General features: G+C 40.6%; 1 protein-coding gene across 2 annotated transcripts in view; it reads left to right on the plus strand.

The window, feature by feature from the left end:
* Positions 1-17630, plus strand: part of Kcnh1 (potassium voltage-gated channel subfamily H member 1) — a 357402-nt gene that overhangs the window by 62115 nt on the left and 277657 nt on the right. The window contains exon 6 of one of the 2 annotated variants that reach the window (XM_026387530.2): positions 11005-11478. In XM_026387530.2, the coding sequence (XP_026243315.1) occupies positions 11005-11478 (474 nt within the window). The remainder of the gene's footprint in view (positions 1-11004; positions 11479-17630) is intronic. The other variant, XM_026387531.2, reaches the window with a different exon arrangement.

Here is a 17630-nt window from a genome sequence, read left to right on the forward strand (position 1 = left end):
CCTTTGTCCTTCTAAGTCTTAGAAAGGTAAGGTTTACAGCAAGGGAGAAACGGCAGGCATAAGTCAAAGTATACAAAGCTTCAAAGTCTTCAAAGGTTAAAGTCTTACCTTTCTAAGACTTAGTTGCTTATTATAAAATGGGAATGATAATAGTAGTATCACATGGAATCATGAGTTAAGTGAACTAAGGTGTATAAAGGGCTTATTAATTCAGAATGGGACATACAGTAAGCACCCTATAAATGATAACCAATAACATTGTACCCCATTCCTAAGACATAGCATCTGTTAGAAACTTTCCTGATGTTAAGTGGTCTATGTGGACTCTGTTTTTTTATTTTTACTTCTTCATGGAAGTAAATATAATTCTAATATGGCCCTAACACATAACATATCCTCCCTTGTCCATATCATGCTTATTATGGTGTGCTAAGAACATTCCTGATATTACAAATTTGTTACACATTATACTAATGGATTAAAATCAGGGTCTTAAAAAGATATCTACATGTCCATGTTCTTTACAGCACTGTCTACAATAGCCAAGACATGAAAGCAACCTAACTATCCACTGATGGCCAAACTGATAAAGAAAATTATATAGACATACATTCAGTAGAATAATATTAAAATAGAGTCAAATTCTTCTATTTGCAATACCACAGATGAACCTGAAAGGATATTATGCTAAGTGAAATAAACCAGACAGAGAAGGACTAAATTACATGATAGCACTTACATGAAGAATATAAAATGGTCAGATTCATAGAAGCAGACAGTAGAGAGGTGGCTGCTCGGGGCTATAGCAAGGGAGAAATGGCAGGCATAAGTCAAAGTTATAAAGTTACAAAGCTTCAGTTATAACAAGAAAAAGTCCTAGAGATATAGTATACAACACAGTGTCTATGATTCTCAACCCTATATTGATACTTAAAAGTGTAGGAGAGGATGGTGCGTAAGATAGAGTCATAAAAATGAGCTGCAGAATAGTGAATGGAGCCTGAGTTATGTTTACTTGGTGACAGAGAGTACAGAATTCCCTCATGAAATCGTTCTGGAGGTTTTCTTAAAGAGAGATCTGAGCTTCACATTTAGTGGCACCAGAACTGGAGTGGCATTAAAAAAGCCAAGCAAAGAGAGTGTTTTAAGAAAGAAAAAGTACTAAAATATATAAAATGTATGGAATAGTCCAATGGATTTAATAACATTGAGATCATTGGTAACCTGGACAAGAGCTATTTTATTAGGGGGTGGGAGTGGCTCATTCAGGAGGCAGTAGCCAGGTTGAGGTGTGAGGGAGGTCATTTGAGGGGGAAAAAGTGGAGATATTGTGTTTCAGCTTCTCTTTCAAAAGTCTTAAAGGGAAATAGCAAAAGAAGCTGTAGCAAGAAAGGGAAGTTGATTTATCTCTAAAGATGCCGATGGGATGATGCCTGGTCCAACGAGAGGTTGAAGGGAAGAGAAGAGGGAGTCATAGATAAGGATTGGGTGTAAAGTACTCCAGGGGGTGGAAGAAGGATGAGAGGAACTGGCCTTGGATGGAAGAGGACACTTCCTCTATTGAAACAGGATGAGGTAGGTGGGTGAGGATGGAGGCCAATTTGTAGATACATGACCATTGGAAGATGCAGGAGTATTGCTGTGGTTCTATCTTTTCGGTGATTCATAAGGCAGAAACATGAACTAAAAGTGAGGTGTAGTAGAAAATATTTAAGAACTTAAAGTTAAGACTATGGTCTCTCATCTACCTTAGCAAAAATCACTTTGCATGGTGACAGCCACTTGATTCATAAGTGTTTCTGGGTAAGCATAGTTTGATCTTACCTCTTTTATAACCTTACTAGGTATGGTTTTGGGACTGGGATTGGTACTCTTAAAGGTGACAGGCCCTGGCCAATGTGGCTCATTCAGGACTTTGAGAAATCCTGAAGAAGGTCCACAGTGCAAGATGGTGCCTTCAACTAGTTCATAAGATGACAGGATGGCATGTTGTCATCGTTCATGGGTTTTATAGATAAGAAACAGTTTATTAAGAATTAGTATACAATAGAAGAAAAGCATTGAATCATAAAACTGCATTTGGACTTAAGGTCCTGTTTGTCATCTTGGATTTGGCTGTAAGCAAATCATTTACATTCTGGGTCTATTTTCCCAATCTGCAATATAAGCAAAATGCCAACCTTTTCAGCTCACGAGATGTGCTGATGTGTGTCAGGTAGCCCGCACAGATGGATTAGTGGTGAGACTTGGAGTCTTGGAGCTGGCAGCCCGCCTTCCACTCCAAGATTCTCTGCTTACTCACCCCTTGCATGACTCAGGGTGAGTCACTTCACCTCCATTATTCTGAGCCTCCCTTTTCCCATCTGTAGATAGATCTCCCTCACAGGGTGATCATAAGGATTCAAAAATGCAATAGAGGATTTTGGAAATAAAAATACCAGAGAAATGTGATTGACTAGTCGGTCTGATTTTCCCTGTTCTTCCTCAAGGGAAAAATCCTAACCCTATTTTCTTTCCAGAAGCAGTGTTCAAAATGAGCATTCAATAAAGGCCTATAATGAGCACTTCCTGTGGGCAGATCCTGGCATGGGGTGTTGCATGGGGAGACAAGGGAGAGAGTGATATCATGCTAGGAGGAGTAGCATCTGCCTTTAGGGGGACTCCCAATCTGGCTGGGGAAGAGGACAGATAGGAGCCCTCTCTTAGGAAGTGCATCCCAAAGGGCTACTAGCTTTCTACTTCTGCAAGCTTCTGTTGTACAAGACTGACCAAAGGAAGAGACTAGAAGTATACATGATCATACTGATAATGGCAGAAAAGAGGTGGGAAAGAATACTCTGCTGTGGTTACCAGGACCACCCGACCAGCCTATTTTCCATGAGCACCCACTCGCCACCCTGGGTGAAGCCCAGTTTCACTGCAAGCTTTTGAGGCATCACCCTACAGCTAACCCAGGGCACAGCTAATATGGCTGGATGAGGTCTGTACCCTCTGTTTTGACTCTGTACCCTGATATTCCCTCCTTTTGGAGGAAACTAATCAGTTTCCGGATAAGAATATACTGAAGAACCCTGAGAATGTTTTTGCTCCTGAAGGTGGCAGTCATAGAGCTCATCAAAGGGATCCTGGTACCTGACTTACTAGTCTGATTCCATTCCCATACTCACTTCTGAGAAGGATGGGGGGTCAGTCTCATGGGAATCTTTCTGATCAATAAGTATAATTTGTCATTTATCACTGCACTACAAAAAGGCTATCACTGCCAGATAGTTAACTGGATGTAAAATACTCTTTGGGTCAGGGAATTTTTCTTAAGGATATTGATTTTCTGTAACAAAGTACTCACTGTGCAGAATTTCCATCTGGTTTCTGTTTTCCATAGTGTCATGATAACTACTAAGAGTTCATATCAGAGTGATGTATACATATATAAGGTCTTAAATCAGACTCTAAAATCTTGATTTTATGGGAATCATTCATAGACTTTTACATAAAGACTTGGAAAGAGAATGTCTCTTTTACTGATCAAATGTCCTGGTATCAATCTACTTCTGTAAAGTTGATGCCCTGTGTTTTAAACTTAAGATGCTGCAACCCAGAGATAGGAAAAGAGAAAATGAATACACATTCCCATCAATCTCCCCTTTTTTTAGGTTAGCACCTTGGTTAATTTCTCTTTGAGTACATGTTGTAGAAATAGCAGCTGGAAGTCAACATGGCATTTTTGAGAGATAGGAAGAAATCTATTGACTCAGGCCTTCACTCAGGCAGGGCCTAATAGTGTCCTAGAAAAAATCAGAATGGGAAATCCATTTAGAAATAGTTATGGATTACATCAGATTGTCACAGTTACAACCATTTTTCTCTGAAAGGGCATTTCCTCCTCAGGGTTTGTTAGCAAGAACTATGGATCCCTAGGCAGCTTTGGTTCATAATCAGCAGGTGGTTTCTTACTGGTATATTCTTTGGAGTTCTTGCTGAATAGTCTTATAGATTCTTTAGAGATTTTGCTGAATAGTCTTATCACCCAGGCTGGATTTTGCAAACATATAATAAATTCCTAAAAAAATACTCACCTCTCTTTTTCAGGTGCCTTTCTTTTGAATGCTCAGAACTCCTTCATCAAAATATTTGGAATTCATCTATATTTGGTTTATTTTTATTATTTTAAAATTATTTTTAAATGAAAAACAGGAAGGATAAAATTCAGAGATAATGAGTGTATTATCTTTGGGGGTCTTTTTCAAATTTTTTCTCTTTCCATGTTTTTTGATGAGAGCTGATAGCTTGCCTTGCCTCTCATCTTCTTGAGGAACGTACTCAGCATTATAGTTGTGCATAATGATGGGATTTGTTGTTACATATTAATACATGCATGTAATATACCAATATAATTTGACCAATATCACTCCCCAGCACTCTCTTGTTCCCTCTCCACTTCCCAACCCCTGGTCCCTTTCCTCTGTTGATCTCCCTTCAATTCTCATGAGATCCCCACTCTCTACTTTTCTTTTTTCCTCTCTAGCGTCCACATATGTGAGAAAACATATGACCCTTGACATTCTGAATTTGGCTTATTTCACTTGACCTAATGGTCTCTAGTTCCATCCATGTTTCTGCAAATGACATAATTTTATTTATTTTTTATGGTTGAATAAAATTAAGTATGTGACTTGGGTTGGTGGTTGGATTTTTTCAGTCTCTGGAGATCCCACCAGGTGATTGCCTGTATCAATAGTTTATATCTTTTTATTTCTGAACAGTGTTCTTTGGTATACATGTATCACAGTTTGTTTAACTATTCATCTACTGAGGGTGTTTGAGTTGTTTCCAGTTTTTTGTCTATTATGAATAAAGCTTCTATAAATATGCAATACAGTTTTTATGTGATTGTAGGTTTTCATTTTTTTCTGAATAAGTGCCTAGGAGTAAAATTGCTGGGTCATATGGTAATTGCATATTTAGTGTAATAAACTGCCAAACTCTTTCACAGTAGTTGTGCCATTTTACATTCCTAGGGATCTAGTTTATCAGCATTTGGTATTGTCAATACTATTTTTATATTTTAGCCATTCCAATAGGTCTATAGTAATATCTCAGTTTTAATTTGTTTCCCTAATGGCTAATGATGTTTAACATTTTTTAGGTGCTTATTTGCCATTCATGTATTTTTTTGAGTGGAATGTTTTGTTCATGCCTTTTACTCATTTTCTAATTGAATTTTTCTTCTTTATTGCTGAGTTCTGTGATTATATTTTGTAGAGTATGTGTTCTAAATACTGTTTGTTGGTTTGCAGATATGTCTGTTCTAGTCAGCATTTTTGTTGCTGTGGCTAAAAGATGCAATCAGAACAATTGTAGAGGAGGAATAGTTTATTTGTGGGCTCATGGGTTCAGAGGTCTTAATCTATAGAAGGCTGGTTCCATTCCTTGGGGTTCAAGGTGAGGCAGAACATCATGGCAGAAGAGTGTGGTGGAGGAAAGTGGCTCTCACGATGATCAGGAAGCTGAGAGAAACTCCACTCACCAGTTACAAAATATATACCCCAAAGGCATGCCCCAATGACCCACCTCCTGCCACACCATACCCACCATACCCACCATCAGTTTCCACTCAATTAATCCCCATCAGGGGATTGATTCACTAATTGAATTAAGGCTCTCATAATTCTATCATTTCTCCTCTAAACCTTGCATTGTTTCACACATGAGCTTTTTGAGGGAAACCCCAAATCTAAACCATAACAATTTCTTTCCAATCATAGCTTGTCTTTTGCAGAGTAAAAGTTTTACATTTTAATGGAGTCAAATTTGTCAGTTTTTCCTTATATGGATTGAGTTTGGGGCATCAAATCTAAAAACACTTTCCACAGACCTAGATCCTGAAGATTTTCTCCTACATTATTTTTTCTAAAGTCTTATGCTTTGCCTTTAAATCCACAGTCCATTTTTGAGTTAATTTTTACATAAGGTGTTAGACTTAGAGGTTTGTATTTGGCTTAAGGATTTGCATTTGCTCTAGCACCATGTGTTAAATCAGTTATCTTTCCTCCTCAAATAACTTTTGCACTTTTGTCAAAAATCAGGGCACATTGGTATGAGTCTATTTCCAGAGTCTCTGTTCCTTTCCATTGATCTGTGTCTACTCTTCTGCCAATACCACAGTCTTAATTACCATGACTATATATTATCTTGAAATCGACTACACTGATTCCTCCCACTTTCTTCTTTATTTTTAAACAGCGTTAGTGAGGCATAATCATTACACACACATGCACACAAAAAAACAAAACAAAAGCAAACCCAAAACAAAAATCTCGCACATGAATTAATGTATATAACTTGATGATTTTGAATCACTTAATATTTTTTATTCAAAATTGTTTTCACAGTTCTTGTTCCTTTGCCTTTCCATATGCATTTTAGAATAATCTTGTGCATATTCCAAAAACAATTGCTAGAATTTTGATAGGAATTAAGCTAAAATTGTATACTCATTTGGAAAAAATGGATCTTAGGTGTGTTGAGTCTTCCAGGCTATAAGATAGTGTTTCCATTTCTTTATCTTTTTTTATCAACATTTTATTATTTTCTTAATTCACTGTCCATGTTCTATGTATTTATTATACCTAAAATTTTTTAAATGGTTATCAATATATAATTTTTATGTGAATTTCTATTATATATAAATATGATGATTTTCATGTTTATCTTGCACTCCATGACCTTGCTGAACTCACCTACTTTTAGGAGGGTTTTTTTTATTTTTTATTTATTTATTTTTTAAAAAATATTTTATTTTATTTATTTTAGTTATAGTTGTACATAATGCCTGTATTTCACTTATTTATTTTTATGTGTTGCTGAGGATCGAACCCAGGGTCTCGTGTGTGCGAGGCAAGTGCTCTACTGCTGAGCCACAACCCTAGCCTGTTTTAGGAGTTTCTATGTAGATTCTTAGGGATGTTCTATGTAAACCATTATGTGGTTTGCAAATAGGGAGAGTTTAATTTCTTAATTTCTGATCTGGATGCCTTTTATTTCCTTCCTGGTTTATTGCAATGGCAGCCCAGTGTTGAATAAGAGTGATGAGAGCTGGTAGCTTGCCTTGCCCCTCATCTTTGTGAGGAACGTACTCAGTCTTCACCATGAAGTATAATGTTAGCTACAGGGTTTTTCTGTAGATACTCTCTGACAAGCTTAGGAAATTTGCCTCTGTTCCTCTACATTCCCCTTTCTCTGCTGCTTTAGCTGTATCATACACATTTTGATATGTGGAATTTTCATTTTCTTGAATTCAATCTATTTTAGAATTTCTCTTGACACTTTCCCTTTGGCCTAGGGGTTATTAAGAATTCCCCTGGTTTTCAAGCGTTTGGATATTTTCCTGTTATCTTTCTTTGATTGATTTCCAGTTTGATTCCATTGTAGTTGAAGAACACAGTCTGTATGATGTTCATTCTGTTAAATTTGTTGAGGTTTGTTTTATGGGTCAGCATATGGTCTGTCCTAAGTGATGTTCCATGTGCCCTTGAGAAGAATGTGTATTCTGTTCCTGTTGGGGAGAACATTCTAGAAATGTCAATTAAGTCCTCTCTGGTTGAATTCAGACCCTTGCTGATCTTCTATCTAGTTGTTCCATCAGTTGTTGAGAGAGGTGTATTGTGTATCTGTTTCTCCTTTCAGTTCAATCAGTTTTTGCTTCACATATTTTGTAATTCCTTTGTTTGTACAGACACATTAGGATTCCTGCTTCTTTTTAGTGGGTGGATCCTTTTATCACTATGAGTTGTACCTTCTTGTCTCTGTTGTACAGATAATTTCAATTACAGAACAACAATTGCAGAACAATTTCAATGGTTTTATCTTTGAGTTCACTGGTTCTTTCCTTTATCCCCTCTATTTTGCTATTGAGCTTACCCATTAGATTTTTTTTTCTATTGGTTCTAAAACTTCCATTTGGTTCTTCTTTTTATCTTCTCTCTCTCTTTTTTTTTGCTGAAGTTGTTTTTCTTCATTTTTTTTTAATGCTGTCCACAGTTGCTTGTTACAGCATTTTTATGATGGCTGTTTAAAAGTCTGTGATTGGATATTTCTGATATCTCTATCATGTTAGTATTGGCATCTATTTATTATCTATGCTTTATTCAGTTTGATATTTCCTTGTTTTTTTCTGCATCATGATCATTTTTAAATTGAAATCTGGGCATTTTAAGCATCATGTTTTGAAACTCTGGATCTTACTTGGAGTTTTCATTGTAGTTGACTTTCTTTAACACTTATACGTCAGGGGCCACCTAGATTTCTGCCAGGTTGGGGTAAAAGAACAGATTTTCCTCTCAGCCTCTTGGGACACCTGAGAGGGTGCTCCTTCTTGTGCTAGGTGGGAGTGGGAGCTCCAGCTCCCCGCTAAGCTCACACTGATCCTCCCTGGGTTGTAGGGGACTAGGGGTGGTCTCATTACTGCTAGGTCCTAGTGGAAGTCCAGGCTCCTGGCTGGTCCTTCTCTGGGGCTTCATTGTAGCCTTGAGAAAGAGGAAGTCAGGTTTTCTAGACAGAGAACTTAGTGGGAGTGGGCCCACAACTTTTTCCTGTAGTGGATAGCTTTAATAGAGTGATTATTATCTAAAAGCTTTCTGTCTGGAGGCCATCACTTTCCTAGACTTTTGACTGGGGAGAATTTTTTTTTTAACCTTGTACTGGGGATTGAACCCAGACCTCTCACTTCCCACATGCTAGGCAAGCACTCTACCACTGAGCGATATCTCCAGCCCTTTTTACTGCAAGACAGGGTCTTCCTAAGTTGCTGAGTTGCTCAGACTGGCCTCCAGTTTCAGTTCTGATCTTCCTGCCTCAGCCTCTCGGGTAGGAGAAGGGACTTTTTGGTGGACCTCTTTATCTCTACACATCCGTATCTTCATGGTCCTTGATTCTTTACCACCAAGTCTGGGAATGTATGAACCAAAGAGGAATCCTAGGGAACTCACTGCTGTGCTGTACCTAGCGGGTTTGCTTTCTTTTCTCCAGTTTTCTGAGTCTTTTACATTTGTTTGATAGGCAATGTCCAGGGCTCCTCCTTGTACTTGACTACTCCATCTTTTCAGAAGCAGATGTCCTACTTGGTTGTTATTCTTTGCTTTATTTTTAGAGGCCAATCTTCTTTCCTGCCTGAGGTCTTGGGGCCTGGCCTTCCTTGATCACACTTGTGTAAGTTCCTTTTCATGGGGAAAGGAAATTAAAACCCCCAGGCCTAGAAAAGCTGTGTGTGTTCATGGAAGAGGTAGAAAGAGAACCCCTACCTTAAGATGCACATGGATACTCTGCATTTTTAGCTTTCCTTTGTCTCTTTTAAGGGCTGGGGTCAACCATAGGGAAAAGAGGGATGTTTATGTTTACTTAATGGCCTTCAACTTCTAGAGGTAAAAGGAAGTGGCTATGATGACATAAGATGGGGTCTCACCCTGAGATTCACAGGAATCTGTAAGTGGCACAGAGGAGCGGCTAAGGACTCTTTTCTAGCTTGGCCTGTTCTCAGAAGGCGCTGCTTTTTGCCTTTGACTAGTTGATGGGAAAGGCCATCCATGAGCTTGTTGTAGAGCCAAACTTTTCCTTGCACAGTCTGCTGTCTTATAAGCCTGGGTTACTCAGAGAAACCTAATGAACCTTGATGTGGAATATAGCGTGAGTTTTGAAGCTAGATGGAGTTTGGGCTCGTGACTCCATCATTTGCTAGCTCTGGGTCTTTAGAGTTCATTCATTTACCTAAAAACAACCCAGGGTACCTCCTCTGGGCTGGCCACTATTGCTGAGCTTGTGGCATATGGTGGTGGATTCGCTTCATTGTTCCTTTCTTCTCTTTCTAGCGACGAGGGGATCCAGCTGACTTCACTTCAAAAATATTTCCAAAATTTTTTTATTACTCCATCTTTCCCTCAGTTTATTATAGGTACCCGGATTCTCTTCCCTTATCTAGGGTAACTTTTTAAAAAATACACTGGATTATTATCCCCTTGCATAAGACGCTCAATTTACATCCAGCTGATCTGAGAATAAAATCCAGTCCCTCCCCATGGCCAACCAGGGTCTGCATGATTTGGGTTGTACTTTCCTCGCTGGGCAACTCTAGCATCTCCAGTTTCCCCCAGCTTCCTCAGTGCCCTTCATCCACATGGGCTTTCTCTCTCTTCTTTTTAATTTTTATTGGTATATTATAATTATACATAAGAGTGGGATTCATTATGCTATATTCACACACATACATACATAATTTGATCCACCTTATTCCCCGGTGCTTTCCCTTTCCCTCCCTTTCTCTCTCCCCACACTAGCCTTCTTTCTTTTCCTGAAAACATCAAGCTTGCTCCATTCTGAGTCATTACACCCTGGATGCTGTCTGCCTGGGATAATTTTTCCATACAAGTTTGAATGGCTGGGTCTTTATGAGCAGTCGGGTTTCTCCCAGCCCTCCTCCTCAGCCACATTTGATCAATTTTCTGGTTTTCCCCCTCCCTCGCCTCTTATTTAGCTCAGAGCACAATATGAAACAACCTTTGATTTGTTTACTAGACTGAGCAGGGATTGGGTTGTTGTCTTCATTGCCATATGTCCAGGGCCTAGACCAGTTCTTGGCACAGAGCAATAAATATCTGATGAATCGAGTTGCTTGATTCTCTAGAGCCTCAGTTGCTCACCTGTCACACAGAGCAATGAACTAAAACAAGCTTGTATTTTTGTATCTTGGATTGATGAGATAATAAATCCACATGAAATATTTGGTATGCTTCTCAGTTCACGATAAGCCAAGTAATAGTTTCTCATTGTTTCGATATGATCATTTCTGTTATCATGTTCACGTACATTCTCCCATCCTCCTCTAGCAACTGTTATTGTAGCTAATGATCCATACAGAGTATTCTGTGCATTTTTCAGTGACATATGCTGACTGGTTAGATGCTTGCAATTAAATTCTAACTTAGTACTCTCTTGGTCCTATTTCTCATACAGGTCCTGCAGCTGGGCTCAGATATCCTTCCCCAATACAAGCAAGAGGCACCAAAGACTCCCCCTCACATCATCTTACACTATTGTGTTTTTAAAACCACGTGGGATTGGATCATCTTGATCTTGACCTTCTACACAGCCATCTTGGTCCCTTACAACGTCTCCTTTAAAACCAGGCAGAACAATGTGGCCTGGCTGGTTGTGGACAGCATCGTGGATGTCATTTTTTTGGTGGACATTGTGCTGAATTTTCATACCACCTTTGTTGGACCAGCGGGGGAGGTGATTTCTGACCCCAAACTTATCCGAATGAACTACCTGAAGACATGGTTTGTGATTGACCTTCTGTCCTGTTTGCCATATGACGTCATCAACGCTTTTGAGAACGTGGATGAGGTTAGTGCCTTTATGGGTGATCCAGGGAAGATTGGTTTTGCTGATCAGATTCCACCACCACTGGAGGGGAGAGAGAGTCAGGTACATCCCTCAAATCTCAGACCTTGTTGTCATGTCTTTAAAGCTGAATTAAATGTGGGTGGTCAACAAAAGAGTAATGAAATGGGTGGGAACTAGCATGACTGATGTCCACACCGGAGGGAGCATGCTGGGTAGCTATCCTTGCCTGCTGTTCCTATCCTTTGGAAGCTTGGAGGCCCTGCATGTCAGCGAATGGGTGTGGACGAGACCAAAGGCTTACTCTTTCTCCACGAGGAGTCAAGGCCACTGGCTCGGGAAGGTGAGGCTGCAGAAGCAGTCATGCATGACCACTGCACTGGTGAATCTTCCTCTTGGTTTTGAATGTGGAATGTCTACCTATTGATCACTCGGATTATGGGAACTTTTTCTTTCATTTGCTTCTGACCTTTGGCTATTTCACAGACAATTAACTTGTGGTAACAGATATTGTTGTCACTCAATTTTTTTTTGTTTGTTTGTTGTTTTTGTTTTTCTCTGTCTCTCTCTTTGGTACATGTTGGAATGATTTCTTTTTCCCTAAAATGAGTTTTGGAGGTGACCATTTGCTGGGGTAGTCAGGTTAAGAGTAAGTGGTTAAGAGTAGTGTTTTGAGATGGTTAATTTTGCAGGCAATGGAAGGACTCTAAAGAAAATAAAGACCTTATAAATGTGTCAGAATTAGGATGTGACTGAACAGTCATTGTCTGAATGAATGGGTGCCTGGGACAGTTTCAGCAAAAAGCAACTAACTGCTAGGATGGTTAGGAATGACTGTCTCCTTTGAAAAAGCAAAGGATGAAAAAGCAAAGGATGTCAAGTTATTGCAAAGAAAAACGCCATATTCTTATCTAGTTGGTGCTTTGTGGGAATTACTCCTGTTCTTATACCTCGTTGACACTCCAGATGGATTAAGATAAGGCAGTTCATTTGATTAACCTTCAGCCTTGTGCAGCTACTCAAGGCTCTTGTTGTATCAGATACAGAAGTTCCCAAGGATTAACTGGGTAATGCAGGCCCACTCTTAGGGTCAACAGACTTGTGTTGCAGTCTTGGAACAGTTTAAAGGAACAGATTGCTCCCTGCTGGGATATGAAGACCTAGCAAGTAAATCTGTATCATACTGGTAGCATAGTGATGCCCCTCTGCCTTCAGATGAGTACTAATGGTTGCTGAGGATACCAGCCCCTTCCTCTGGAAGAACTTACCAACTGACCACTTCTCTTTGCAGGGAAGAGTAGCTCTTCTTGCAAAATGATGCCAAGTATGATCTGGGAAGATAAGAACTTGGATGCTCAGATGCTCTAGATTCAGAACAATCCCTGTGCCTGTCTGTGTGCTGTGTCTTAATATACTTTAAAATCCCTAGGACTAATTCTCTGGGTGGATTTTGCAAGGGATTAAATGAGTCAAGACTGATCGTTTACAACAGCAGAATCATCTGTAAAGTGAATGTTGGGATTCTTAAATGTGAATTTTAGTAGATGTTTGGAATGTTTTTCTCTGAAATCACTTTAGGAAATTTTATGTTAGTGAGGAAAATATGATCATTTTGGCTTAGGTAATTCACAAGAATTCTCTTAATCTGAAAGAGCTTCTCATACACATATGAGAAATAAAATTTAACTTTAAAAAAAGTACTTGAGTTTGTGAAATAAATCATTTGTAGCAACGACACTGAAAATTTGTAGATAAATAGAACAGTTCTTTAGCTTGCATGGATTCTCATTAAGAATTGGCAGAATTATAAACACATATGTAAATGTGCTAGATAACTTGATAGGTTGGTAGAGCAGAGAGCTTGTCTTAAGGGACAGTGAATGTTGGGGGAGAACTCCTTGAGTTGTGAGTACCCTTGATGGTGATTTCTGAATTCTAGACTCATGAAATAGACTAGTAATAGGGAAAAAAGCTCCATTTTCTATGTCTTTTTTATTGGTAAAAGGTTTAGCATCCAAGCTCCTGATATTACTTCTTGACCAAAAATAAAAAATATTAATTTAAAGGGTTACAGTTCTGATTGATTTTATATCTGGTGATATCTTTTAAAGCTTTGACTGACACCTATAATAATGCCCTTTCATAACAATCATGGTGATGTGTAAAGAAACTGAAAATGTGCTTTCTTATCTTCTTGGCATTATCACCTATTAGGACTCTGGGGCCCTGGTGCGTGTTATTGAGCTTCTCTGGATCACAGTTTTCCTGTTTAGATCTTGGGGATGATCTTCAGGAGCTGCCTGAAAGGTGTAGTGTTTGGGCAGTAGATTAGTTGAGCTCCCTGTCAGCTCTAAAGGCTCAAGTCTGGTGTGTTCCAAGTCTCACCTGCATTAGTCCCACCTCCAGAAACTGAGTGTAAAAACAAGAGACTTTGCCCCTGACCTTCCTAGTGGGAGGAAGATGAGGGTGGCAAGGCTCTTAGCAGGTGGCGAATAGACCCGAGGGAGCTCAGAGCCTGATGGAGGTCTTCTAGTTCAACCTTCTCAGCTCACAAGTAAGAAAACAGACTGAGAGGGGACTTGACTCACTCAAGGTTTCATAATAAATCATATAATCACAGTAATAATGAGTCCCCTTCTGATTCTTCTCTATTCTAAATAATGACAGATTTGGTAAAATTGGAGCAAAACACTTATGAAGTGAGTCAAAAGTGACCAGGAAGCTTCCGATGTGTGTGCGACTCACCCTTTGGCATGGCGGCATGTGGTGGGAAAGTGGGGCACTGGGTATGGTGGTGGAGAGGAGGCAGCTGCATTTTCCCCAAGGCAGCTGTGTGGGGTGAGATGGCAGTTTCAGATGCTTGAGGAGGGTCAGAGCTGCTGGTTTTCAGGTGCAGTCCTTTTATGAAAAGGCATCATTAAATTAGTGGGGATAAAGGGCTAGTGGGGGTTATAGGAGTTTGGGGAGGACATGAAGAGCACCCCACCTCTTGAACCTGAATGGAACTTGGAAAAAGCCTAGAGAAGTCCACTTAATAGGAGGATCAATGGCTTAGTGGTTCATATTCATCTCCTGCTCTTTGACTCTTACCCACAGTCAAAGTTGTGGAGTTGCATATCTAAGATGGTAGCTGCTTCTGCTCTAGATTCTTTCTCTGGGAGAGTGTGGGGAGAAATAAGAAATTGTTGACTCATTTCTCAAAAAAATGCACAGAGCTTACTTGTCCCTGGTGTCCTCCCAATTATACCAAAGGGCTGCATGCCCACGGAGACCACCAAAGAAGACAGGAAAGAGCAGCGGTGACTTTGCCATCTGTGCGTGTGTAGAGTGGGGGTGGGCACTCTTGAAGAAAAAAGATTGGATCCACCTTGGACCTGGGTCAAGAAAGAACAAGGATAAATTGCTGACACCTGCCATCATGAACTCAGCCCAGTGGCTATCACCCAGCACCATGATTTAAGCCACACAACATTCCCTGTGGCTCAACTTGTTTCACTTATGTAGATGGTCTCCATTTGCGTCATTCTCCAGTCTGTTGGTAATAATCTGTTTTGGAGGCTGTTTGGGAATATGTTTGCACATTAGTTGAACTGGTTAGAGGACAAAAAGGTCTGGAAACTGAGTGAACCAAAGCTTGGGATGGGAATGTTGAAGCAAAAGCTAAATTAGTTTCTTTCCAGTGTTTAGGGGATTATTGGCCTAAGATGCTTCATGGATTAAAGATAGAATTATTAGGAAGCCTTGTTGCTTATTGCTATTGGAGTGTGGAAGTGCAAAGGGGAGAATAGGGACAGTCATGCTATCTGCTGGGTCACAATTCTAGTTCCTTAGAGCCTGGTCACAATTCTAGTTCCTTAGCTAAGAAACTTTTCTGCGCCTGGCTCTGTGACATCAGACAGCAGCACAGACTGTCAGTGCTGGTCCTCCCCGAGACCTCTCTGTCACAGGAGATGCTCACCTTAGAGCTGGAGATGGGCAAGGCATGCGAGTAACTAGGAATACCTCTGACAGCAGCAAGTGACTGCCATACTGTTAGCTTCCCCACCTCTACTCTGCATGGCCGTAAAGAAATTGTAGGGAAACAGGAGGAAGATGATGTGTCATCCAGTTCCACCTTGTGCAAGTCACTCCACCTTGCTGGATTTGGTTTGCCTCACCTGTATGGTGAGTGCATCTCACCTCCTGTGGCTCTAGGACAGGCATTGCCATGTTCTGCCAGTGAGAGGAAAGGAACAGGTTGTCATTTTGCCTGGTGGCAGCTGTTCTGAGGTGGTGAAACTGGCCTGGGGGTCTCCTGGTTCCCTCTCTTTTTTGGAGGGGCAGTGTTGCTGGGATTGAACCCAGGGCCTCTCACTTGCTAGGCAAGTGCTCTACCCACCTACAGCCTATGATCTCCTGACTCCCAAGCCTGTGCTTTTTCCTGTAGATTCTGCTGCTTTTCCAGAGAACCTGAGGGCTGAGGAAACCAAACTCTGCATTCCAGTCACTGGGCCCCTTGTCAGTTCCTCCAATCACTGCTTTCTGGAAGCTACATAGGACCAATTTCCTACTGTCAAAAATGATCTCCCCCTTGCACTCAGGCCTGACGCAGTGGTGCATGTCAGTAATCCCAGCAACTCAGGAGCCTGAGGCAGGAGGATTGCAACTTTGAGACTAGCTTCAACAGTTGAGCTAGAACCTATCTCAAAATTTAAAAAAATTTTAGAAAGGTTGGGGATGTAGTTCAGTGGTGAAGCACCTTTGGGCTCAATCCCCTGGTCACTTCCCTGCTTCTGTGCACACACATGGCCAAGTCTGATCTTGACTCAGGTGTCTGGGCAGAGCACAGCACTTCCGGTCTTCCATCTGAGCCTCTGCTTGAAGGAGAGATGCATCATCTCCACAGTCCTTTACACCATGAGCCCAAGTCAGGAAGAAGAAGAATAATCAATCAGTCAATCAAAGGAAAAGTTCCAGGAGGCATTCCCAGCAGCGGCATTGCTAACATCTCTGAAACCAGACTTTAGCCACTGGCCATTGCCAGCAAGTCACAATCATCAAGAGAGAAGCATGCCCATCAGCATTTCCTGCCACTAACGAGACCTGAGGATGAAAACTACAGTGTGTCTGTTTTTACCAAATTAATTGGGTGGCAGAAATACTCAGTACACACAAGATAAAGGGGAAAAAATATGAGACTGCAAGATAAAGAGGAAAAAATATGAGACTACAAGATTAGGATTCAGTTTTGCTGTCCACAGAACCTCCAGACATAGCAACTTGTGTGAAAAGTCGTTGGTTTTTATCCAGGAATTATGATTCTGGGGTATATATCCAGGTCTCCCCTCTCCTCCACTGTTGATGTCCAAGGGACTCATAGGAGAAGAAAAAATTCAGGATAAGGCCTGCACTGATCAGGACTGAAAAAAACAGTGCTACTGAATAATGATTTCTTTTCTTTTATCTTTTTTTATTTAATTTTTTTAATTTTTTTTTTTTGTGTGTGTGTGTAGAGATTGAACCCAGGCTGCTCAATATCCCAGCCCTTTTGATTTTTTTACTTTTGAGACAAAGTCTTGCCAGGTCGTTGAACTTTAGCTAACAATAATGTATCCATACTGGCTCATCAATTATATATAACAAATGTCCACACTAATATAACACATTAATGATAGGTGTGTTTGGGGACTGTCTCTGTAGGTCCTATTCCTTTTTTTTTCTATAAAGTAAAATTGCCCTAAAAGGAGTCTATTTATTAACAAAACCCCAATTGCTATATGAGACCCGAGGATTGCCTGTGTTGTTGGAACTCTGAGAAAGAAAAGCCCGGATCACCTCATGACTTTCAGCTGGACAACAGAGAAGTCACCTGTGTGAAACTTGAAACAGCCATCTACCTAAAAGAAATCACAGGTGAAGGCAGGCAACCCTAAGTTAACAGAACGAGCAGTGCTGCACGTGGGCCCAGTTTGCATTGAGCACTGGTGATAAGAAAGCCCCAAAGAGCAGGGGATTGGGAACTCAGAAGAGCCTCAAGCTGAGACCGCTTGCAAGGGAGAGACGAGCAAGCTGGGTAACTGGACTCTGGAGTCCCTGTTGACCTCCACCCTCATCAGCCAGCCCTGTACACATGCACCAGTGACCTCGGTGAGTCACTCAGGCTGCCCACCCAAACCACTCACCCCTTGGGTTTGAGGGAGGCCCGCCAATGCAGGGGGGGTGAAGGGGCCGTGCCAGAGATGTGGTCAATGGTGCTG

The sequence above is a fragment of the Urocitellus parryii genome, chromosome 9 (genome assembly GCF_045843805.1).
Source record: "Urocitellus parryii isolate mUroPar1 chromosome 9, mUroPar1.hap1, whole genome shotgun sequence".
Lineage (NCBI taxonomy): Eukaryota > Metazoa > Chordata > Mammalia > Rodentia > Sciuridae > Urocitellus > Urocitellus parryii.